This window comes from Pseudochaenichthys georgianus, chromosome 11 (assembly GCF_902827115.2).
Source record: "Pseudochaenichthys georgianus chromosome 11, fPseGeo1.2, whole genome shotgun sequence".
Taxonomy (NCBI): domain Eukaryota; kingdom Metazoa; phylum Chordata; class Actinopteri; order Perciformes; family Channichthyidae; genus Pseudochaenichthys; species Pseudochaenichthys georgianus.
Genome location: NC_047513.1, coordinates 11,522,898 through 11,540,433, shown reverse-complemented (window position 1 = coordinate 11,540,433; position 17,536 = coordinate 11,522,898). Strand labels below are relative to the sequence as shown.

The 17,536-nt window shown below is 42.1% G+C and overlaps 1 protein-coding gene across 3 annotated transcripts; it reads left to right on the top strand.

Annotated features, from left to right (window-relative positions):
* The first annotated feature begins 323 nt into the window (after nucleotides 1-323).
* thrap3b (thyroid hormone receptor associated protein 3b) lies at nucleotides 324-17,500 on the top strand. Of its 3 annotated transcripts, XM_034094191.2 has the most exons (11): nucleotides 324-712; nucleotides 4,100-4,248; nucleotides 6,497-7,351; nucleotides 7,916-8,533; nucleotides 8,854-9,017; nucleotides 9,156-9,267; nucleotides 9,859-9,934; nucleotides 10,547-10,722; nucleotides 11,528-11,789; nucleotides 14,806-14,955; nucleotides 16,049-17,500. In XM_034094191.2, exons 2-11 carry the CDS (start codon nucleotides 4,133-4,135, stop codon nucleotides 16,286-16,288), a joined length of 2,769 nt encoding a protein of 922 aa, XP_033950082.1. In that variant the 5' UTR covers nucleotides 324-712; nucleotides 4,100-4,132; the 3' UTR covers nucleotides 16,289-17,500. The 3 variants fall into 3 exon arrangements, with proteins under 3 accessions (XP_033950082.1, XP_033950085.1, XP_033950084.1); XM_034094194.2 differs by lacking the exon at nucleotides 14,806-14,955; XM_034094193.1 differs by lacking the exons at nucleotides 324-712; nucleotides 4,100-4,248 and adding an exon at nucleotides 5,529-5,612.
* Nucleotides 17,501-17,536: the final 36 nt, after the last annotated feature.

Genomic DNA, 17,536 nt, shown 5'->3' with positions numbered 1-17,536 from the left:
ACATACATTTAGTAGAGCTCTTAAGGCCTTGTATATGACCATATCCAGATAGCTTTTTGGTTTAGTGTTTGAATCGTTAAATTCATGCTTAGGATTCCTTTCAGTACACAAAATGTTGGCTACCATTAAAAAGAGATTTTAAAAAAGAAATAACTTCTGTCCTGAATGAAGAAAAAAAACTATATTTAATGTCAACTAATGTGAGTCCAAGATAACATGTCAATCAGAGGTTTAACATAAATAAAAGCAGAATTAAAAAACGGTTTTTATTCTAATTTACCCCGTGTCCTCCCTGACATCACTTCACGTGACAGAAAGTCTCGCGTGATGTGAGCGTAGTGAGGATAGCATCGTGAGCTAACTGTGTCTGTTTATCGTTAGCTTTCGTTAAATCTAAATTCTGTCAAAAACATACATTTAGCACAATTGACAAACACCTAAAATCATCCACAGACATGTCTAATGTCGACTGACATGGCAGCACTAGCACCTGGCCTCTCCTGAAGGCGCAGTGCGTCTGTTTTGGTTGGCCTAGCAGTTGGTTACGGAACCACTGCTAACAAGCTAGCCAGGTTGCTAACATCCGTTAAATTGCTTCAGTAAAACCAGGAAGGAGGGACCAGTCGAGCAACTCGGCCTCAAAGGTTACTCAACTTCTGCAGCATTTATTCATCAAAACGAGTTTGTACAGACTTGTTTGCACCGGGAAAAGGTAAATGCAATGTAATTGTGTAGCTAAGATGGTAGCTGAAGTCTGTATCTGTTTTTCTTATTGTAACGCTGGAGCTCTCAGTATCGATAGCTTCAGTCAGTTTTATCTGACTCTAGTATTGATTACAATGCTGTAGTAAAGCTCACTTAATTTGTTTACTTTATTAATATGTGTTATATCAGTGTAGTTGTTGGTGTGGTGGCACATGTTCTCTGTGGTGCACAGGTATTATATTATATGCACATAGCCTTAAATGGCAGATATTTACGCAGTTAACTAGCTAAATGTATAACCAAAATGACCACATGAGCCATTAAACCCAGTGGTGTGGGTTGGTGTCACGTAGGCCCAGTGGGGGGAGAAGTTAACAGATCTAAAATGATCATTACTTACTACAGTGGTAAATGATTACACGTTACAAGTATAACGCATCTGCATCTTGATGTTACTGAAGTAATATATATATGTATTCCAGAATACAGAATCTTATTTGTTTTTCATTATTATTATTATTATATACCATTACTGATTTTTTGATCTAATAGATGTTTTATAACTGGTGCTCTTTTGCTTATTGTATGCTTTATTTATAATTATGGTTATTATTATTATCCATGCATTATTACTATTATTATTTTAGTATGATATTACTGGATTAGATACAATTGCAACTAATAAAGCTGGAGCTATTTCTTTTGTATACGGCTGACTGGTTGTTATCCATAATATATTATCATTAATTATTGGTTTATGTGTTGTGATGTTGTGAAATAAATGCAGCCAAGTTAAAAGAACATTATCGGCTTCCTAAATGTAGTGGAGTAGAAGTACAAAATAGCATGAAAGTGTATTATTTAAGTAAAATGACTTCAAATTGTACTCAAGTTCAATGCATCAGAGTAAAGATCCTTAGTTACATTCCACCACTGGTAGTCAGTGTCTCAGGCCTTTCTGGTTTTGCAAGTTTGGCAGATGTTTGCCTACCCGGTTATGATGTGTTTGTCTTTGAATGGACTATGCACCAAGTCTTCAAATAGCAACCCTCACAGCCAGTCCGGCTACTTAGCGGGGTAAACCACAACCACAATTATTAACTGCATCAGAGCACCCAATATGTCTCTCATAATACAGCATTGCATATCTAAACGTCACTGGAAATGATGGTTTATTTTATTAGATATCTCGAAGCCGTAAAACTGTGAAAGCTGAAATACCTTTGCCAGTAATGAAATGGAAAAGCCTGAAATGAATTAAGTTTACTTTCACTTCTGTTTTTGTTTGGATGTCAAGGGGAGAGCGAGGCTTTGGTAGCATGCAGTAGATATAGTGTGGAGAAAGTCAACTCACTGATGCACCTCTTTGTAATCATCATGCAGGGCAAGACTGAAGAACAGAAGCATACGTGATGCTGACAATACAAACTCTGTTACCAATAATGCTTATTATAACGTCTTTAGTTGTTTTTAGGCTATTATTTTTTACTTTACACAGGTCTGCATATGAAACCTGCTTTTCTTAGGATTTGCACCATACAATCATAATGTTGACCGTACAATTGAAATAATAAGGGTACCAGAAATAGTGGCAGAGAAAGTGGGGAAGTGTCCATTGGCCCTCCCACTTTACCCCCCTGGCCTGATGTAGCTCTGCGTCTGGTGTGATCCCATTATGAGATGGTCTCTAGTTTAAAAGAGCAATAATTATATTTCAGATTGAAAGCACTCTGCAGATATTAAGTGTAATCAATGAATACATGTACAAATGTCCAGTTTAGCTTCATTGGTAACACCTATATCACAAGTTTCATAACAGGAGGGAACATGTTCTTGTCGTGGCATCTTCAGTTGAGAATAATAACAAACAGGAGAATGAATGCATGCAGTGAGGACTTAATAACTATATTGAAGTTTGAGGTTCAGCAAAAGAACAGTGAGGCCTGTTTTAGATGTGTACAAGCAGGGGAAACCCTGTATATTGCATCTAAGGTTTGGCACATGGCAACTGTTGTCCCTTCAAACATGAAAGAAACAGGCATCCCACCGTTTGGTATAAAAACAATCTGGAATAAAAAGCAAACGTTTCTGACTCAAATGAAGTTGGTGTTTCAAACTCAAACCCCCCCTCTGATGCAAACACAAAGGGTGGATACCAGTGTTTCAGCCAGACCAGGGCTTAAAGCGCCGGCTGTTTCGGCTCCCAAACGGCTCTTCATGTTACCAGTTTACCACGGAGCCTCAGTTTCGCCGCTGCGAGGCTCTGGCGCTCGCAGCGAGGCTCTGGCGCTCGCAGCGAGGCTCTGGCGCTCGCAGCTCATGCGCGTGCTCCACTAAAACCCCCCCGCTCATCGCGTCAAAATCGCGCACGTTCCGTGTTGTCCTGTAGCAGGCACCTTCGATGTCGGGGAAACGATCTTCAATACTCCGAAAATAATCCCACCACACTCCTTTGACCCTCCAACAGATTGATGTCCTTGTCCTTTTTCCTTTTCGCCATTTCAAGCGATAAAAACTCTCGATCTTCTCTCAAATGATTAATATTTTTGGGCGCCCTCGGCTCGCGTTCAGGGCGTCCCGGGCTGAGTAAGGGCGTCCTGAGCAAGACGCCCCCTGGCGGAAACGCTGGTGGATACACTGTTGGCTTTTGGGCATTTGTAATGTGAAATAAGTAGCTTAATGCTTGTGTAGGGGACGCTGTCCATAGTACTGAAAAGACAGAGCAGAAGAGATTGTGAGACAAACAGGACAATCACAACAAATCCCTGACACAGGCCATGTAATGTGAAAGCCATTCCCCAGTGGAAAAATGCTATTCTTTTTTTATTCACAACCATCTTGTCTTATCAGAATTAATAAGTCACTGTAGGGGCAAAAGCTGTTCCTTGACCCACTGCTCTCCCTGCTCCAGATCTGCTACTTTGTGAGACATCCTGATCTCCATTTTGTAGACATATTCTATTATAACATTTCTAGGCCCAAAGCTAGACAGGTGCTGCTCAAGTTCATTCTTTAATTTGACTTGGCAGAAACTAGCAAATGTATAAAGAAAACAAATGTGTTCTGAAGCATTTGGTTGAAATAAGTGATTCTATGTTGCACATGTTGTTCTCATTTTCAGTTAGTGGAGGTTCAGTAGTCTGCTTTGGGCTTCAGGTCACTGCAATGACGTTCTGTTTGTTAACCTTAGTGTAACATTGTATCTAAATGGCTCACAGATTGATGATAAGCGGTTGGGAAATAGTAAAAAAAAGGAAACCTCAGTGGAGGCGTGTGGACACTTTTTGCTGCGTACAAAACAATCATTCCAGTTTTTATTACATAGCTGTCCAATCGTGATGCATATGGAGGGTTGTTTTTATCCTCTTATAAAATTCCCTTCTTTGTTTTCTAGTAAAGGCATATCTAAGCGGTCCTGAGTGCAAAGATGTCCAAGGCTCCGGACTCTCCAGCTCGGTCCCGCTCCAGATCCAGGTCAAGATCCAGATCTTACTCCAGATCTCACTCTCGAAGCCGCTCCCGCTCCAGAAAACGTCGCTATAGGTAAATGAAGTTTGCTGTGTCTGACTCGAACCTTGATCACTTCCTTGTTGTGCACGGGATGAATAGATCCAGGTTTGCCTCATGGTGTTTGAGTTCATAATATCACATAATCATAAAGCATGTTTTGTGCAGTTCTTAGAAAATAATTTAAAAGGGATTGACTCTAGATCTCAGTGTGTAGAAATCACTGAAATGCTTACTAAATATGTTGTTTTCTGTGGGTTTAAAGGAATTGAGTGAAAGGAACATATATTAGATTGGATATTAATGTCTGGAAGAATCTGGAAATTGTGGGGTTAGATATCCTAAAAGTGCTTGAATGATAGTCTTCTACAGCTATACAACCCTCAGTGACTAAGGTGTTAGTACTCATAGACTTTCACTTGCTGCTTTTATTGCTATTTAATATCTCCCTAAACGGCGACACATTTATAGTTTCCTTCATGGATTTTCTAATATTCAGACTGTGTTTTTTACTCTGATACAAGTCAGTGCTGTCAGGAAACACAACCACTAGCTAAGTACACTGGTGTTCTTACATCTGTTTGGCTCTGTTTGTAGGGGAGCACACAACAACTACGAAATGCTTAGCTCATGTTTCAGTTATGTGTTGACTCACCAGTTGCTTCATCATGACAGCCATTTTACTGGCTGATATATCACTCCTGTCTCTCTTGCAATTAGTCTAATTAAGATGGTATCCCACCTGTTTTACACAAGGAGAGATGTAGGTGATGGGGAATACTATGTGAGAAAACATTTGTATGAAACCTTTGGTGGATTCTAGTACATTTGAAATGTAACTTGTAGTAAGTCCCTTATTGCCCTCCTTTCACTAGGCCCCAAGTGTTCAAGGTTAGCTCTGAATTTGCATACATATTTTTCCTGTGTGGGTGACAGGCTGCCAAAGACTCAAACTATTTGCATCAGCTTACGTTCTTTCTTGTTAGGAGCCTCCAGTCATCTGGTGTATATTTGTGGCACGTTTTAATGTTGTTTCCTTATTTAAGTGAGGGAGGGCTTCCCACGCTTGTTCTTGTCACTTCATGTTTGTGTTTAGAGCTTGACAATTAAAGCACTTTCACAGACAGCGAGTTGTTGACTGGATGTTATCCATTGAAGAGCATTGTTACACTGCATGTCAATGATTGTCCAAAGGGAAAAGGAGTAGAGAGCGAGTACTCTTGGCTCTATTGTATGTCCCTCCCCCTTCACTGCCACCTCCCTCTGTGGATTAGAGCAGGTTGGGCCCTGCGTGTACTCTTTGTCCTACTCATAAATGAAAGCCACACACACTGTCTTGCCTGTGGGAAAACATTGTCTGTTGTCCAGGAGTGCTCTGCTCCAATGAAAAGGCGCAACGGGTAAGTAGTTGGCATGTGCTTGTAAACGTAATGGTTTTGTTGCAGGCCATCAGCACAGGTATCGTTTTAAAGGGATAGTTCCGATAGTTTGAACTGGGGTTGTTTGAGGCGCTTGTTCATATCTACAATAGGTGACTGCGACACACACTGTGTTTGGAGAAAGGGCAGTAGTACCAGCACGTAAGCAAAGCAATGTAAAGAAATATTCGTATTTTCGTCTTATATATTCCTTACTGCAGACCTTTTTGAAGCTACCCCATTGGTCATTTGTACTTTACAGAACACGCTAGTTGCAGGTCTACTGCCCCCTCTATTGTTTTTGGAATTGTTTGACTGTTGTGAAACAATTTTCGATTTTAAGTGGACCTATTTTTTGATGCATTTGTCTGGTGACTAAAATACATTTTTGTTTGTGTGGCTTTTATTTGTAGTCTTTCAAGATAAGATTCAATGTTTTGAATGTATTCATTTTTAACTTCATTTTCAATTTCATGGTGTTAAGTTTTCTATCACAGTTGAGTTTTTTGTCCATAGTGTTGCACTGTGCGGTTTTTAGGAATTGTTCATGGTGAAAAATGTAGACCTTTGCGTGGCTTATATAAATACAATTGAAGTGTTGTTGATCTATGCCTCTCTGAGTGAGACATCGCTGTGCCTAGGGGAGTTATGACTCGGTTATCCGTGAGAATACATCGCCCCCTGTTGACATCTGGGCAGCAGTAGATCTCGGTCTCTTCTCAAGGCTAACCATAAAAGGACAGTTAGGAAAAGTTTGTCTGATATTTGCTGCTGACTTGCAAGATGAAACATTGTGTTGGACTACAACACACACTTTACCCTCAATTACATATATTTGTTCTTCTTCTCCCCCTTCTATCTTCCAGTTCCAGGTCTCGGTCCCGCTCTCGCTCTCACTCTCCGTCCAGAAACTATCCCAGCAGGGACTATCAGAACAACAGAGGAGGCTTCAGAGGCTACAACCGAGGCTACCGGAGGCCCTTCCACTACCGCGGCAGAAACCGAGGCTATTACCAGCGCGGCCATTACCAGAACAGGGGAGGTGGAGGTGGAGGAGGAGGAGGAGGAGGCGGCGGCGGCAGCAGCGGTGGTGGCGGCGGCTACGGATACAAGGCCAACTGGCAGGGTGGTGGAGGCGGTGATGGTGGGCGTGGCGGTGGAGGCGGAGGCGGAGGCTGGCATGATCGCCACCATGACCAGGACCACCACTCCCACAGTCCAAGGAGGGGGCGCTCACGCTCCCGCACACCCAAAAAGCGCTCCGGTAGCCGGAGCCGCTCCCACTACTCTGACCGCTCGTCTTCCAAGGGATCCCGGCGCTCCAGGCACTCCAGCTACTCCTCGCACTCACGGTCCTCGTCGCTACATCATCGCAGCAGCAAGAGCAAGCACGGCTCCAAGGAAACCAAGGACAAGTCAGAAAGTCACCCAGAGAAATCCGGCCAGGCAGCAGACGGCAGCGCCATCGAGAAGGTGTCCGGAGGGAAATGGATCGACGACGACACCAGCCCGAAACGAAGGAGCCCAGAGACTAAAAATGAAGACGCCCCCAGCAGCTCCGAGGGAAAAGGGCCTATGTGGAAAACCGTTGGTGGCGAGACCCCTCCAGCAAAGAGCCCCACAAAGTCCGGACAAACGGCCTCCTTCAGCGGCTTTGGCTTCTTCTCAAAGGAAGAAACCAAATCTGAAGATAAGACGGTGATCTCTGCTGCCTTCAAAAAGTACGTCTGTTACTACTTTCCTCCTTTGAATGTAATAAAATGTCCTTTTTTTCATTATTCTAACAAATGATGAACGTTACGTTTCTTTCAAACATGTGTAGCCTTTATCAAAGAGCCCTGGAGGAATACATGTTCAAATGGAAAACATAAGACTCAAGATATTTACTTTTCTGTGCACTGAGAGGAAGTTGTATGAAATCCCACTTACTTAGGCGGCGGTGGTGACGTGAGTTTGATTATTCCAATATGAGTCCTGGTCTTTTACTGTTTCCTTCAGGGATGGGCTGTTTTAAATGTCATATTGATCAAGGCAGAACATTAGACAAGCAACTAGTAGATTGAAAGAAGAATCTTCGCTACAGCCCTGGGAAGTAAACGGATGAGACGGTACTTTAATACTGAGAATATTGTCCCAAATGTTTCCCAACGAGGAGTTAACAATCCAATAAATAACATAATAAACAATATTACAGTTTATGTGTATTTCCCTTTTTAAATTGTGCAATGCATTTTAGTCATGTACCTGGGGGTGACCGTACTAACGCGAGATTGGTTCTGTTTCAGGTTCTTGGCTGAGAATAAAAACAAAAAGCAGGCTGCAGAGAAGGAGAACGGTCGCGATAAAGAGCAGAGCAACACAGACAGAGAACTAGAGAAAGGAAGCAAGTCCGGAGATCTCTTCAACATCTCGTCCGGTTCTTTCAGCGACTCAAAGGAAGACAAGACCCTGCCCTTCTTTGACGCCGGAGAAGAGGAGTTCCTCAAGTCCCACGGCCTGAAAGAGAGGGACATTGAAGATGACGGGGACGCCAAACCCACCCTCACAGCTCGGGACATTTTCGGCAAATGGGGGGACGAGCCAAGCTACTCCACGTCCTACCCGTCAGCTAAAGAGAAGAGCCGCAGAGATGCTGAAGAGGCAGAGCCCGCGGATCACATGGAGGAGGAGATGTACAGGAGCCGCAAACACAGCTCCAAGAAAGAGGAGAAGGCCAAGAAGAAGGAGAAGAAAGAGAAGGAGAAGTCCAGGAGGAGTCCGTCCCCTCCTGCAGCGTCCAGAGAGAAGGAGCGCCCGCTGTTCCCCGGAGCTTTCCCTCTTCGCGAGGACTCGCCTGTGCGTCGCATGTCTGCGTCAAGGGACGACTTTGAACACAAAATTGGTTCCATTGATGAAATGCCCAGGTATGTCCGAATGTCCAACATGGACTTGTTAAGACCTAACAAAAGATCATTGTTTTCTCTCTTAATGTAACGCGAGACACTTCCATTAAAACAGAATGTAAATCCAACATGTGTGGTGCTCCTCTAGCAGTCACATGCTCTCTGGCTTAAATCCCATTTCCCAATCATGATGTTTGTGCTATGATCCTATAAAACAAATCCAAACATCAACTTTAGCACATTGAGAAGTGTAGAACCGTTCCCCACCTTTATTTGAGCCATATGGTAGCTATTTGTTCTTTGTCAATGTACAATGTGGCTCACTGCTTCTCTTCTCTCAGCTCTTCCATGTCTAAAGATCGTGTCATGCCCAGAGAGCCGAACCCCACTAAAAAAGACGCAGAGTTTCGTTCCATTTTCCAGCACGTTCAGACGGCGCAGCTCCGCCGGAGCCCCTCTGAGCTGTTCGCTCAGCACATAGTCTCAATCGTGCATTACATCAAAGGTAAAGTATGACCTGTGCTGGCTTTGTCCCGCCTCCACAGACTCAGGGCGACAGGATCCAGGGTACATTTCATTATATGTCAGTTACCATACTACACTACTGTATCTGGAATAATAGTTTGTTGTTCTTTATTTGCAGCTCAACACTTCCAATCCTCAGACATGTCTTTAAGTGAGCGCTTTGCCATGTACCAAAGAAAAGCTGCAGAGGTAGAAATGATGAAGCCAAGGAAGAGCCCAGAAATCCACAGGTATACACAACGTCTCACAATCTGACCTGAAGTAATGTACCCTTCTTTTAGCTCCATCAATGACCTACAGTGTTTTCAGGAATGCATACATAACAATCACAAATCCAATTGTTTGCCACTAGAGAGCTATATTATTTGTTATGAGAGCTGATCATCTTAAATCAGCCAACATATTATTTAGAAACTATTAACTCTAAGTTGTATGGATCCGATGGATATTTAACGTTTTTTTTACTTCTAAAAAATAATACAATTGGAACAGATGGAAATAAAATAAAAATATGTATAGAATTTCAAGAAGTTAATTGAAAAAATGTTTTAAAATTTGATATTTTTGGTATATTCAATATAAATATTTATTTGTTTCTCTCATTTTCAGTGTATACATTAAATGAGAATTGTACAAAAATAATTAATATAAAATGGGTAAGTGAATTAATTCAGCCTTTTTCGGTCAGTATACATTTTTCTTTTGGTCCCTAATTCAAAAGTAATAACAAGTTGTGTGTTTTTGAGTTTACAGACTGAACATGAACTGTACACCTGTTGTGTTTTATATATTCACCTTCGGGCTCTTTCCTCCTCTCTCAGGAGAATCGATGTTTCCCCCAGTGCCTTTAAGAGGCACTCTCACCTGTTTGAGGAGATGGAGGAGACGAGCTACAAGGTGACCCGCCATTTTGAAATTTGAAGTATTTGGAACAAGCAAATTTGAGACGATCCTAAGCAGCAGTGTTCAGCTTTGTGCTTTTCTTTCAAAGGATGCATATATCTAAATCAAAAGAGCCCAATTGTGTTTTGTAAGTGCCAAGCAAGCCCCCCAGCCTATGAGATATGGTTATTGATTGGGTATGTACGAACCCAAGCAAAGGCTAAAAGGAAGTGAATTAAGATCCTGAGTCCAAGCCTCTCAAGGGATGCTTATCAGTGCCTTTGCCTTGTAAGTATTTTTCTTGAAAAGAAAAAAATCAAGCTACAAAAAATCTGTTAATTTATTTTGATATGCTACATGCATGTTGCTGGTTTCCACAAATATGTTGTATTCCGTTGTGAAAAGACATTCTTTGAACATATTTTTTGTATTGTCAGTATTTTGTCTTAACCACTTGAGCGAACACATTAATATATGTTTAGCATCTTTATTTGTAATGCACTGGTGTTTGATTTCAAGCTGTTTATTTGTATGTTTCCTTTACCAAATCATTTTTAAGCATTTTGAATATGCCCATTAGTTATGCAAACAGCTGGTTCAGTGGCTAATAAACCCACCTTTCTGCAGGATCCAAGTAAAAAGTTCAAAGGCGACGTGATGGACCTCCGTCTGGATATTGAAAGACGTAAGAGGTCTGCGGGAAAGGATTACAAGCGTGAAGGAGGCCGGAGCTCAGGAGGCTCCCGGGGGCCGAGCAGAGAGAGGTCCTCTGAGAAATCCGGGAAACACCACAAGAAATCCAAGTACGTGCACTCTGTGCTCTCAAATGTTCCAACACACATTAACGTTTGGAGGAGTAGTTACCATTGTTACTAATAATATGTTGCCATGTTGAAAGTTGTACAGTCAAGTTAACAATTACCACTTTCTATGTTTTCCTTCACATTCATGATACCAGATTGGTTTGTTGCCAAAAAGGCAAGAAAGGCTGAACAAACAAAGTGCGAGAAAGTTAAAAAATAAACACTTTAAAAATGAAGTTATTAATCATTAATACAAAAATTGAACAAAAAAATATAGCAATTTAAAACGGAGCTGTACAGTGATTACAGAATTGTAGGTGAAAAGTATTGATTAAAGGTTGTCAAAGTTTTCCAGTATGAAGAATGTAAAAGCTTAATAATAATAATAAATTGTATTTTTATAGCGCTTTTCTCAAACCCAAAGACGCTTAATGTGAAGTAGCAGAAGGAAATGTTGAATTAGCATTAGCTGTCACCCGGATAGAGAATAAAGCTACAACAAACGGGTTTCTTTCTGTACCATAAAAGTGCTGGAACTAATCTGTTCAAGCACACAGATTAACGACACCATGACATGAAGAAAACATGATCTGCCTGTGTGAACTTTGTTATAAAGTTATAATTTAAGATGTGTCACTTGTTACTTTTCAGAAAATGCTAAATCTGAGACTGATTGGCTATTCATCTCTAACTGTAACCTTAGTAACCACTCTGCAAACCAATCTGCTTTTTAAACTTTCAAACCATTTTGATACATTTTATGTCTGTAAACTCTCTGACACTCACATCCATTTTGTATTCACAGGAAGGGTAAGAAGAAGCGGGACCGCTCTCCATCCTCCTCTTCCTCCTCCTCCTCTGCCTCTCCGTATCCTCCAGCTTTCAGGGGGAAAGAGTTCATGGGAGGAGAGGGGATGGAGCACTCAGAGGAGGGCTACGCTCACAACCGGTATCCTCCACGGGACTACGGCGGGGGCGGAGACCGAGGGGGCCACGACCGGGGGGGCGGAGATCGGGGGGGCCACTTTGAGGGCCACAACGCAGAGCGGGGCAGAGGCCGAGGATTCGTAAGTTGCTTTCTGAGCTTTCTCTCTTCTGCTGTTGAGTCTTTTCCACTGAGGGAAACTGACATCTCATCTTCTTGCAATTGTTTATCCTAACGGCATCACAGTAGACGTTCACTTCTCTGCTCCTTCCTCCTAATGCTAAGGAACACATGTGGATAATGATGTCACTATCATACATATTCCATGCACTGCCTGGTTTTTATTAAGGTAATGTAGCGTAAATACAGTGGGGCAAAAAAGTATTTAGTCAGCCACCAATTGTGCAAGTTCTCCCACTTAAAAAGATGAGAGAGGCCTGTAATTTTCATCCTAGGTACACTTCAACTATGAGAGACAGAATGGGGGGAAAGAATCCAGGAAATCACATTGTAGGATTTTTAATGAATGAATTTGTAAATTCCTCGGTAAAATAAGTATTTAGTCACCTACAAACAAACAAGATTGCTGGCTCTCACAGACCTGTAACTTCTTCTCTAAGAGCCTCCTCTGTCCTCCACTTGTTAACTGTATTAATGGCACCTGTTTGAACTCGTTATCAGTATAAAAGACACCTGTCCACAACCTCAAACAGTCACACTCCAAACTCCACTATGGCCAAGACCAAAGAGCTGTCAAAGGACACCAGAAACAAAATTGTAGACCTGCACCAGGCTGGGAAGACTGAATCTGCAATAGGTAAGCAGCTTGGTGTGAAGAAATCAACTGTGGGAGCAATTATTAGAAAATGGAAGACATACAAGACCACTGATAATCTCCCTCGATCTGGGGCTCCACGCAAGATCTCACCCCGTGGGGTCAAAATGATCACAAGAACGGTGAGCAAAAATCCCAGAACCACACGGGGGGACCTAGTCAATGACCTGCAGAGAGCTGGGACCAAAGTAACAAAGGCTACCATCAGTAACACACTACGCCGCCAGGGACTCAAATCCTGCAGTGCCAGACGTGTCCCCCTGCTTAAGCCAGTACATGTCCAGGCCCGTCTGAAGTTTGCTAGAGAGCATTTAGAATGATCCAGAAGAGGATTGGGAGAATGTCATATGGTCAGATGAAACCCAAATAGAACTTTTTGGTAAAAACTCAACTAGACGTGTTTGGAGGAGAAAGAATGCTGAGTTGCTTCCAAAGAACACCATACCTACTGTGAAACATGGGGTGGAAACTAGGGATCGACCGATATGGCTTTTTGAAGGCCGATACCGATACCGATTATTAGTAATCAAGGAGACCGATAACCGATATTTGGAACCGATATATATTTGCAGTAAAATCAGAAAATCTTGGTGTCAAAATGTAGAATAACACAAACTCCAACACAATTCAACACAACTTCTTTGAAATGCATTTAAGCATATATTATGTTTAATTAACTTTTAAACATCTTACAACTGGTTTCCTCTCTGTGCCCTTTTCTTTAGTGCAGCCATCTGCAATGAGTTAGAGAGAGAGACAAGAAGTGGGGCTGCAGGCTGACATGCTTAACTAACAATAATGCTTAATTTATTATATCTGTCTATCTAGCATAACATCCCAATAAGCTGCTAGCAAGTAGCAACTGTAAAACACTAGTGCTAGCTAATGTTTTGCAAACTATTAAAAGTGAGGCTATTAATGTAGACCTAACGTTAGTCTAGTAGCCTCACTTCTAATATTTTGCTAAACATTTGCTCGATACATGTTGGCTAGCTAATGAGCTTCACATCTCAACCTGAAAAACTGCGAGGCTCCACTCGCAGCCCCCCCCCCCCCCCTCCGCTGCGAGACGCTGCACGCAACCCCAACTCTGACTGACTTCCCGCGTCCCTTTGTAACTGGGAAACTGATAGCATTGGATCATAAGATCGTGGTGTTTTTGCATCTTCAGCATAGGGGATAGGGATGTTTATTGAACTTCGGTTTAACACATGTATGGCTCTGCCGCTCAGCGCTGCTGCTTGCTTCAGTCTGTGTCTGCGTTCTTTCGCACCTGCCTGTAATCTGAGAAGGTCCCGCCTCTCTGGCTGGCTTCAGTAATAGCCTATCAGATAGCGCTGTGGGCGGGACATTGCTCGTGTACACAGAGTGGTGACTTGCAGCCAGAGAAACGGCCGCATCAGAGCCAAAGTTTTATCGGCAATTTGATAAAAAAAGGCCGATACCGATAATCGGTCAAATGCGGAATATCGGCCCCTAGTGGAAACATCATGCTTTGGGGCTGTTTTTCTGCAAAGGGACCAGGACGACTGATCCGTGTAAAGGAAAGAATGAATGGGGCCATGTATCGTGAGATTTTGAGTGACAATCTCCTTCCATCAGCAAGGGCATTGAAGATGAAACTTGGCTAGGTCTTTCAGCATGACAATGATCCCAAACACACCGCCCGGGCAACGAAGGAGTGGCTTCGTAAGAAGCATTTCAAGGTCCTGGAGTGGCCTAGCCAGTCTCCAGATCTCAACCCCATAGAGAATCTTTGGAGGGAGTTGAAAGTCCGTGTTGCTCAGCGACAGCCCCACAACATCACTGCTCTAGAGGAGATCTGCATGGAGGAATGGGGCAAAGCAACACCAGCAACAGTGTGTGAAAACCTTGTGAAGACTTACAGAAAACGTTTGACCTCTGTCATTGCCAACAAAGGGTATATAACAAAGTATTGAGATTAACTTTTGTTATTGACCAAATACTTATTTTCCACCATAATTTGCAAATAAATTCTTTAAAAATCAGACAATGTGATTTTCTGGATTTTTTTTTTCTTCTCATTTTGTCTCTCATAGTTGAGGTATACCTAGGATGAAAATTATCATCTTTTTAAGTGGGAGAACTTGCACAATTGGTGGCTGACTAAATACTTTTTTGCCCCACTGTATCCCCCACCCCATCACTAAACAAATGCCTGATACCCATTAATATCTCATCGCGCCTGGGTCCATTATTTGACTAATATTAAACATAACAATAAATATTCTTCCATCTTGTTGTAGAACATGTCTTTGTCCCTTGACTGCGAGTTAAATCCAACTCGTTGTTTTGATTTCAGTTCCCCAGAGTGAGAGGGAGAGGGTGGAACAGGGGAAATTATCCAGGCAACAACAGCAATGGAAACCCCGCCCCTCTGAACCCTGCAGTGCGCCCTCCAGAGGAGGAGTGGGACCCTGAATACACTCCCAAGAGCAGGAAGTATTACCTGGTGAGCCTCTCGTGCTGATGATTTAGTGATGCACCTAAAAACATAGGGCTTTTAACACTGAAGGCATCACAGTAGAATTGAATTATGATACAATTAAATAATACCTTGACTTAAGACATGTACCTGCTGCATGTTTACCCTCTGTTGTGTGTGCATGCGGCACAGAGCCCATTTTAGTGATGTTAGTAACTACTAACATCAAAGTCATGTTCCTGTGAAACAAGCCCATCATCCTCATTTTGGAGGACTTTATTATGACACAAAAACCAAGGATTTTTTTTTTCTTCCCACAAATAATTACGTTTTGATTTGACTCGGCCCACGGTTTATTCTAACTAAGCAGACTAGTAGGAAAAAGTCACAGCCCAGGCGTACAGGTGGTGAGGTTTACATCATGCAGATGCTTTCATACTCGTGGTAGAACACTTTATTTTTACAAAAGGATGGAATGTTTTGTTTTTATGTATAATGGCATACTTAAAAATTCAGGTCATATTTGCATTTGATTTGTTTTCATTGTAATCATCTAACCATGATTGATTAGACGCTGTCTGACAAAATATGGATTATTTGAACAACATTTTATTGGAAAGTATCTGATGAAAGCGTGATAAAGAAAAGCTTCAAGAAGAATGGTTTGCTTCACAGCAGAACAAACCTGCTACCCTCTAAGTGACAAATGTGGGCAACAATTGTACAGTATTGAAGCACTGCAAGCAATCCTTCTATTTAGAGATGTGTAGACGGGGGAGATTTACATTCATGCAGCTGGCTAAATATTCAGCCATGCTAATACAAATGTTTGTGATACTAACACTATCCTCTCTAGCTCTCAATCACGTTTACAGCCTTGCCTTCTGGCCACAAGTCACCTCTCGCGAGATTTCAGAACCCTGAGCGAGACTTGGAGAGACATTAACAAAGAGAAAGGAAAAACAGTTGAAATCACTGAAGGGTCATTTCCATAATGATCAGATACTTTCAAAACAGTCTGAGCCTAACTGTAAAACATGGAGGAACAGTTGCTCTTTAGTAACCCTGCTGTGTGAAGGACTTCTGGTTGACCTTTAACCCCACCTGTTTCTCCTTCCAGCACGACGACCGTGATGGCGAGAAGACCTGGGTGGACTCCCGTGGGAGGGGCAGGGGGGCCTTCCCCACACGCCGGGGGCGCTTTGTCTACCGTAAGGGGGGCAGCAGCCCGAAGTGGACACACGACATGTTCCAGGGCGGGGGAGAGGGGGCGGAGCTAGCCGACGACGGCATGGAAAGCCAGCCGGTCATCCGTAAAGAAACCAAGAACGCCGGAGAAGCCCCCGCCCCGAAGCAGTAGAACCACTCGACCCATCACCAGCTACATATAGGTGTGGGGACGGTTACAGTGATGGTGAAGGGGATACCCCCCCCCCCTCCCACATCATCACATTTAATGGTTATAAATGTGTTCAGTAAGTTGAGCCTTCTCACAGTTAAAGTGAAGAGTCTTTGGAATGAAGAGCACCTTCATTTCAGAGCGTTTTGTTTTTTAAATGTCAAGTGATTTTTTGTTCTGCAGCTGGTTTCATTGTATCTTTTTAAAAAAATATTCTCTGAAGACATGACAAAGTAAAAAATGTGTGCCTTAGAAAATAAATATTATTACTTGTGTAATCCAGCTATAGGAGGTAGCTGCCCATCAGTGTAGGGAGGTTATAGATGATTTCCATGTTTATGTTGTTGGGGCCGTGATACATTTTTGATGTTACTGCATGATTCATACCGCGCTCCTCGGGACCAATCAGAAGTGGGCTCAGGGCTCACCGCCGTCACGTTTCAGACAGGAAAGGTCAAATATCTTTAATGAACGGTTGATGTTTGTCACTTATACTCTCCAAGCGTTTTCATATAGTGCCACTTTAGCTGTATTTCTCATTAGGAAGTGAAGACATTTGTATGTGTGTGTGGTTCAGTATATTCTCATTCATTCTGAGTGTTTTCAGTTTAAAAAAAAACAACAAATTCTAAAGAATTTGGCACCAACATCTTCTGATTTTGCTTTAGACAGATAAATATAAAGGTTTCAGACTGTCAAGTTAATTTAGTAAGTGGCTACCTTTTTGTTTAGATGAATAATTTAAAATGTCATAGCTTTACAAAATGCTGTATAGAATAATTCTATTCTATTATTAGACCTACATTATTGTAACCTCCAACATCTAATGGAGGTAAAATATAATCAGGAAATGGTTCTTTTAAAAAAACGAAACAAACACAACCTTAAATCCTTCCACAAAACGAAAAAGAGCAGTTTGAGCTGATAAAGGAAAGAGAAACCCTAAAAGGATTGTGTCGAAGGTGTTGATGGAAGTGTATATTTTTAAGAAGAGTTGCCGCGAACTAGCAGAAGTCGTCCTGTGAATCTCACTGTACATGCTGCATGTACCAAACACAACTGTAGGTCTTTGTTTTTGTTCAATCTGAAGCCGAAAACTTTTGTACTGTTCTCAAGAGCTTTGGAGTACTTTGTCTTTTAATTTTCAATAAATCTTTCTTTGATTCAGGGCAATGCTGTGAGTGTGATACTTGTTGAGATCTACCAATG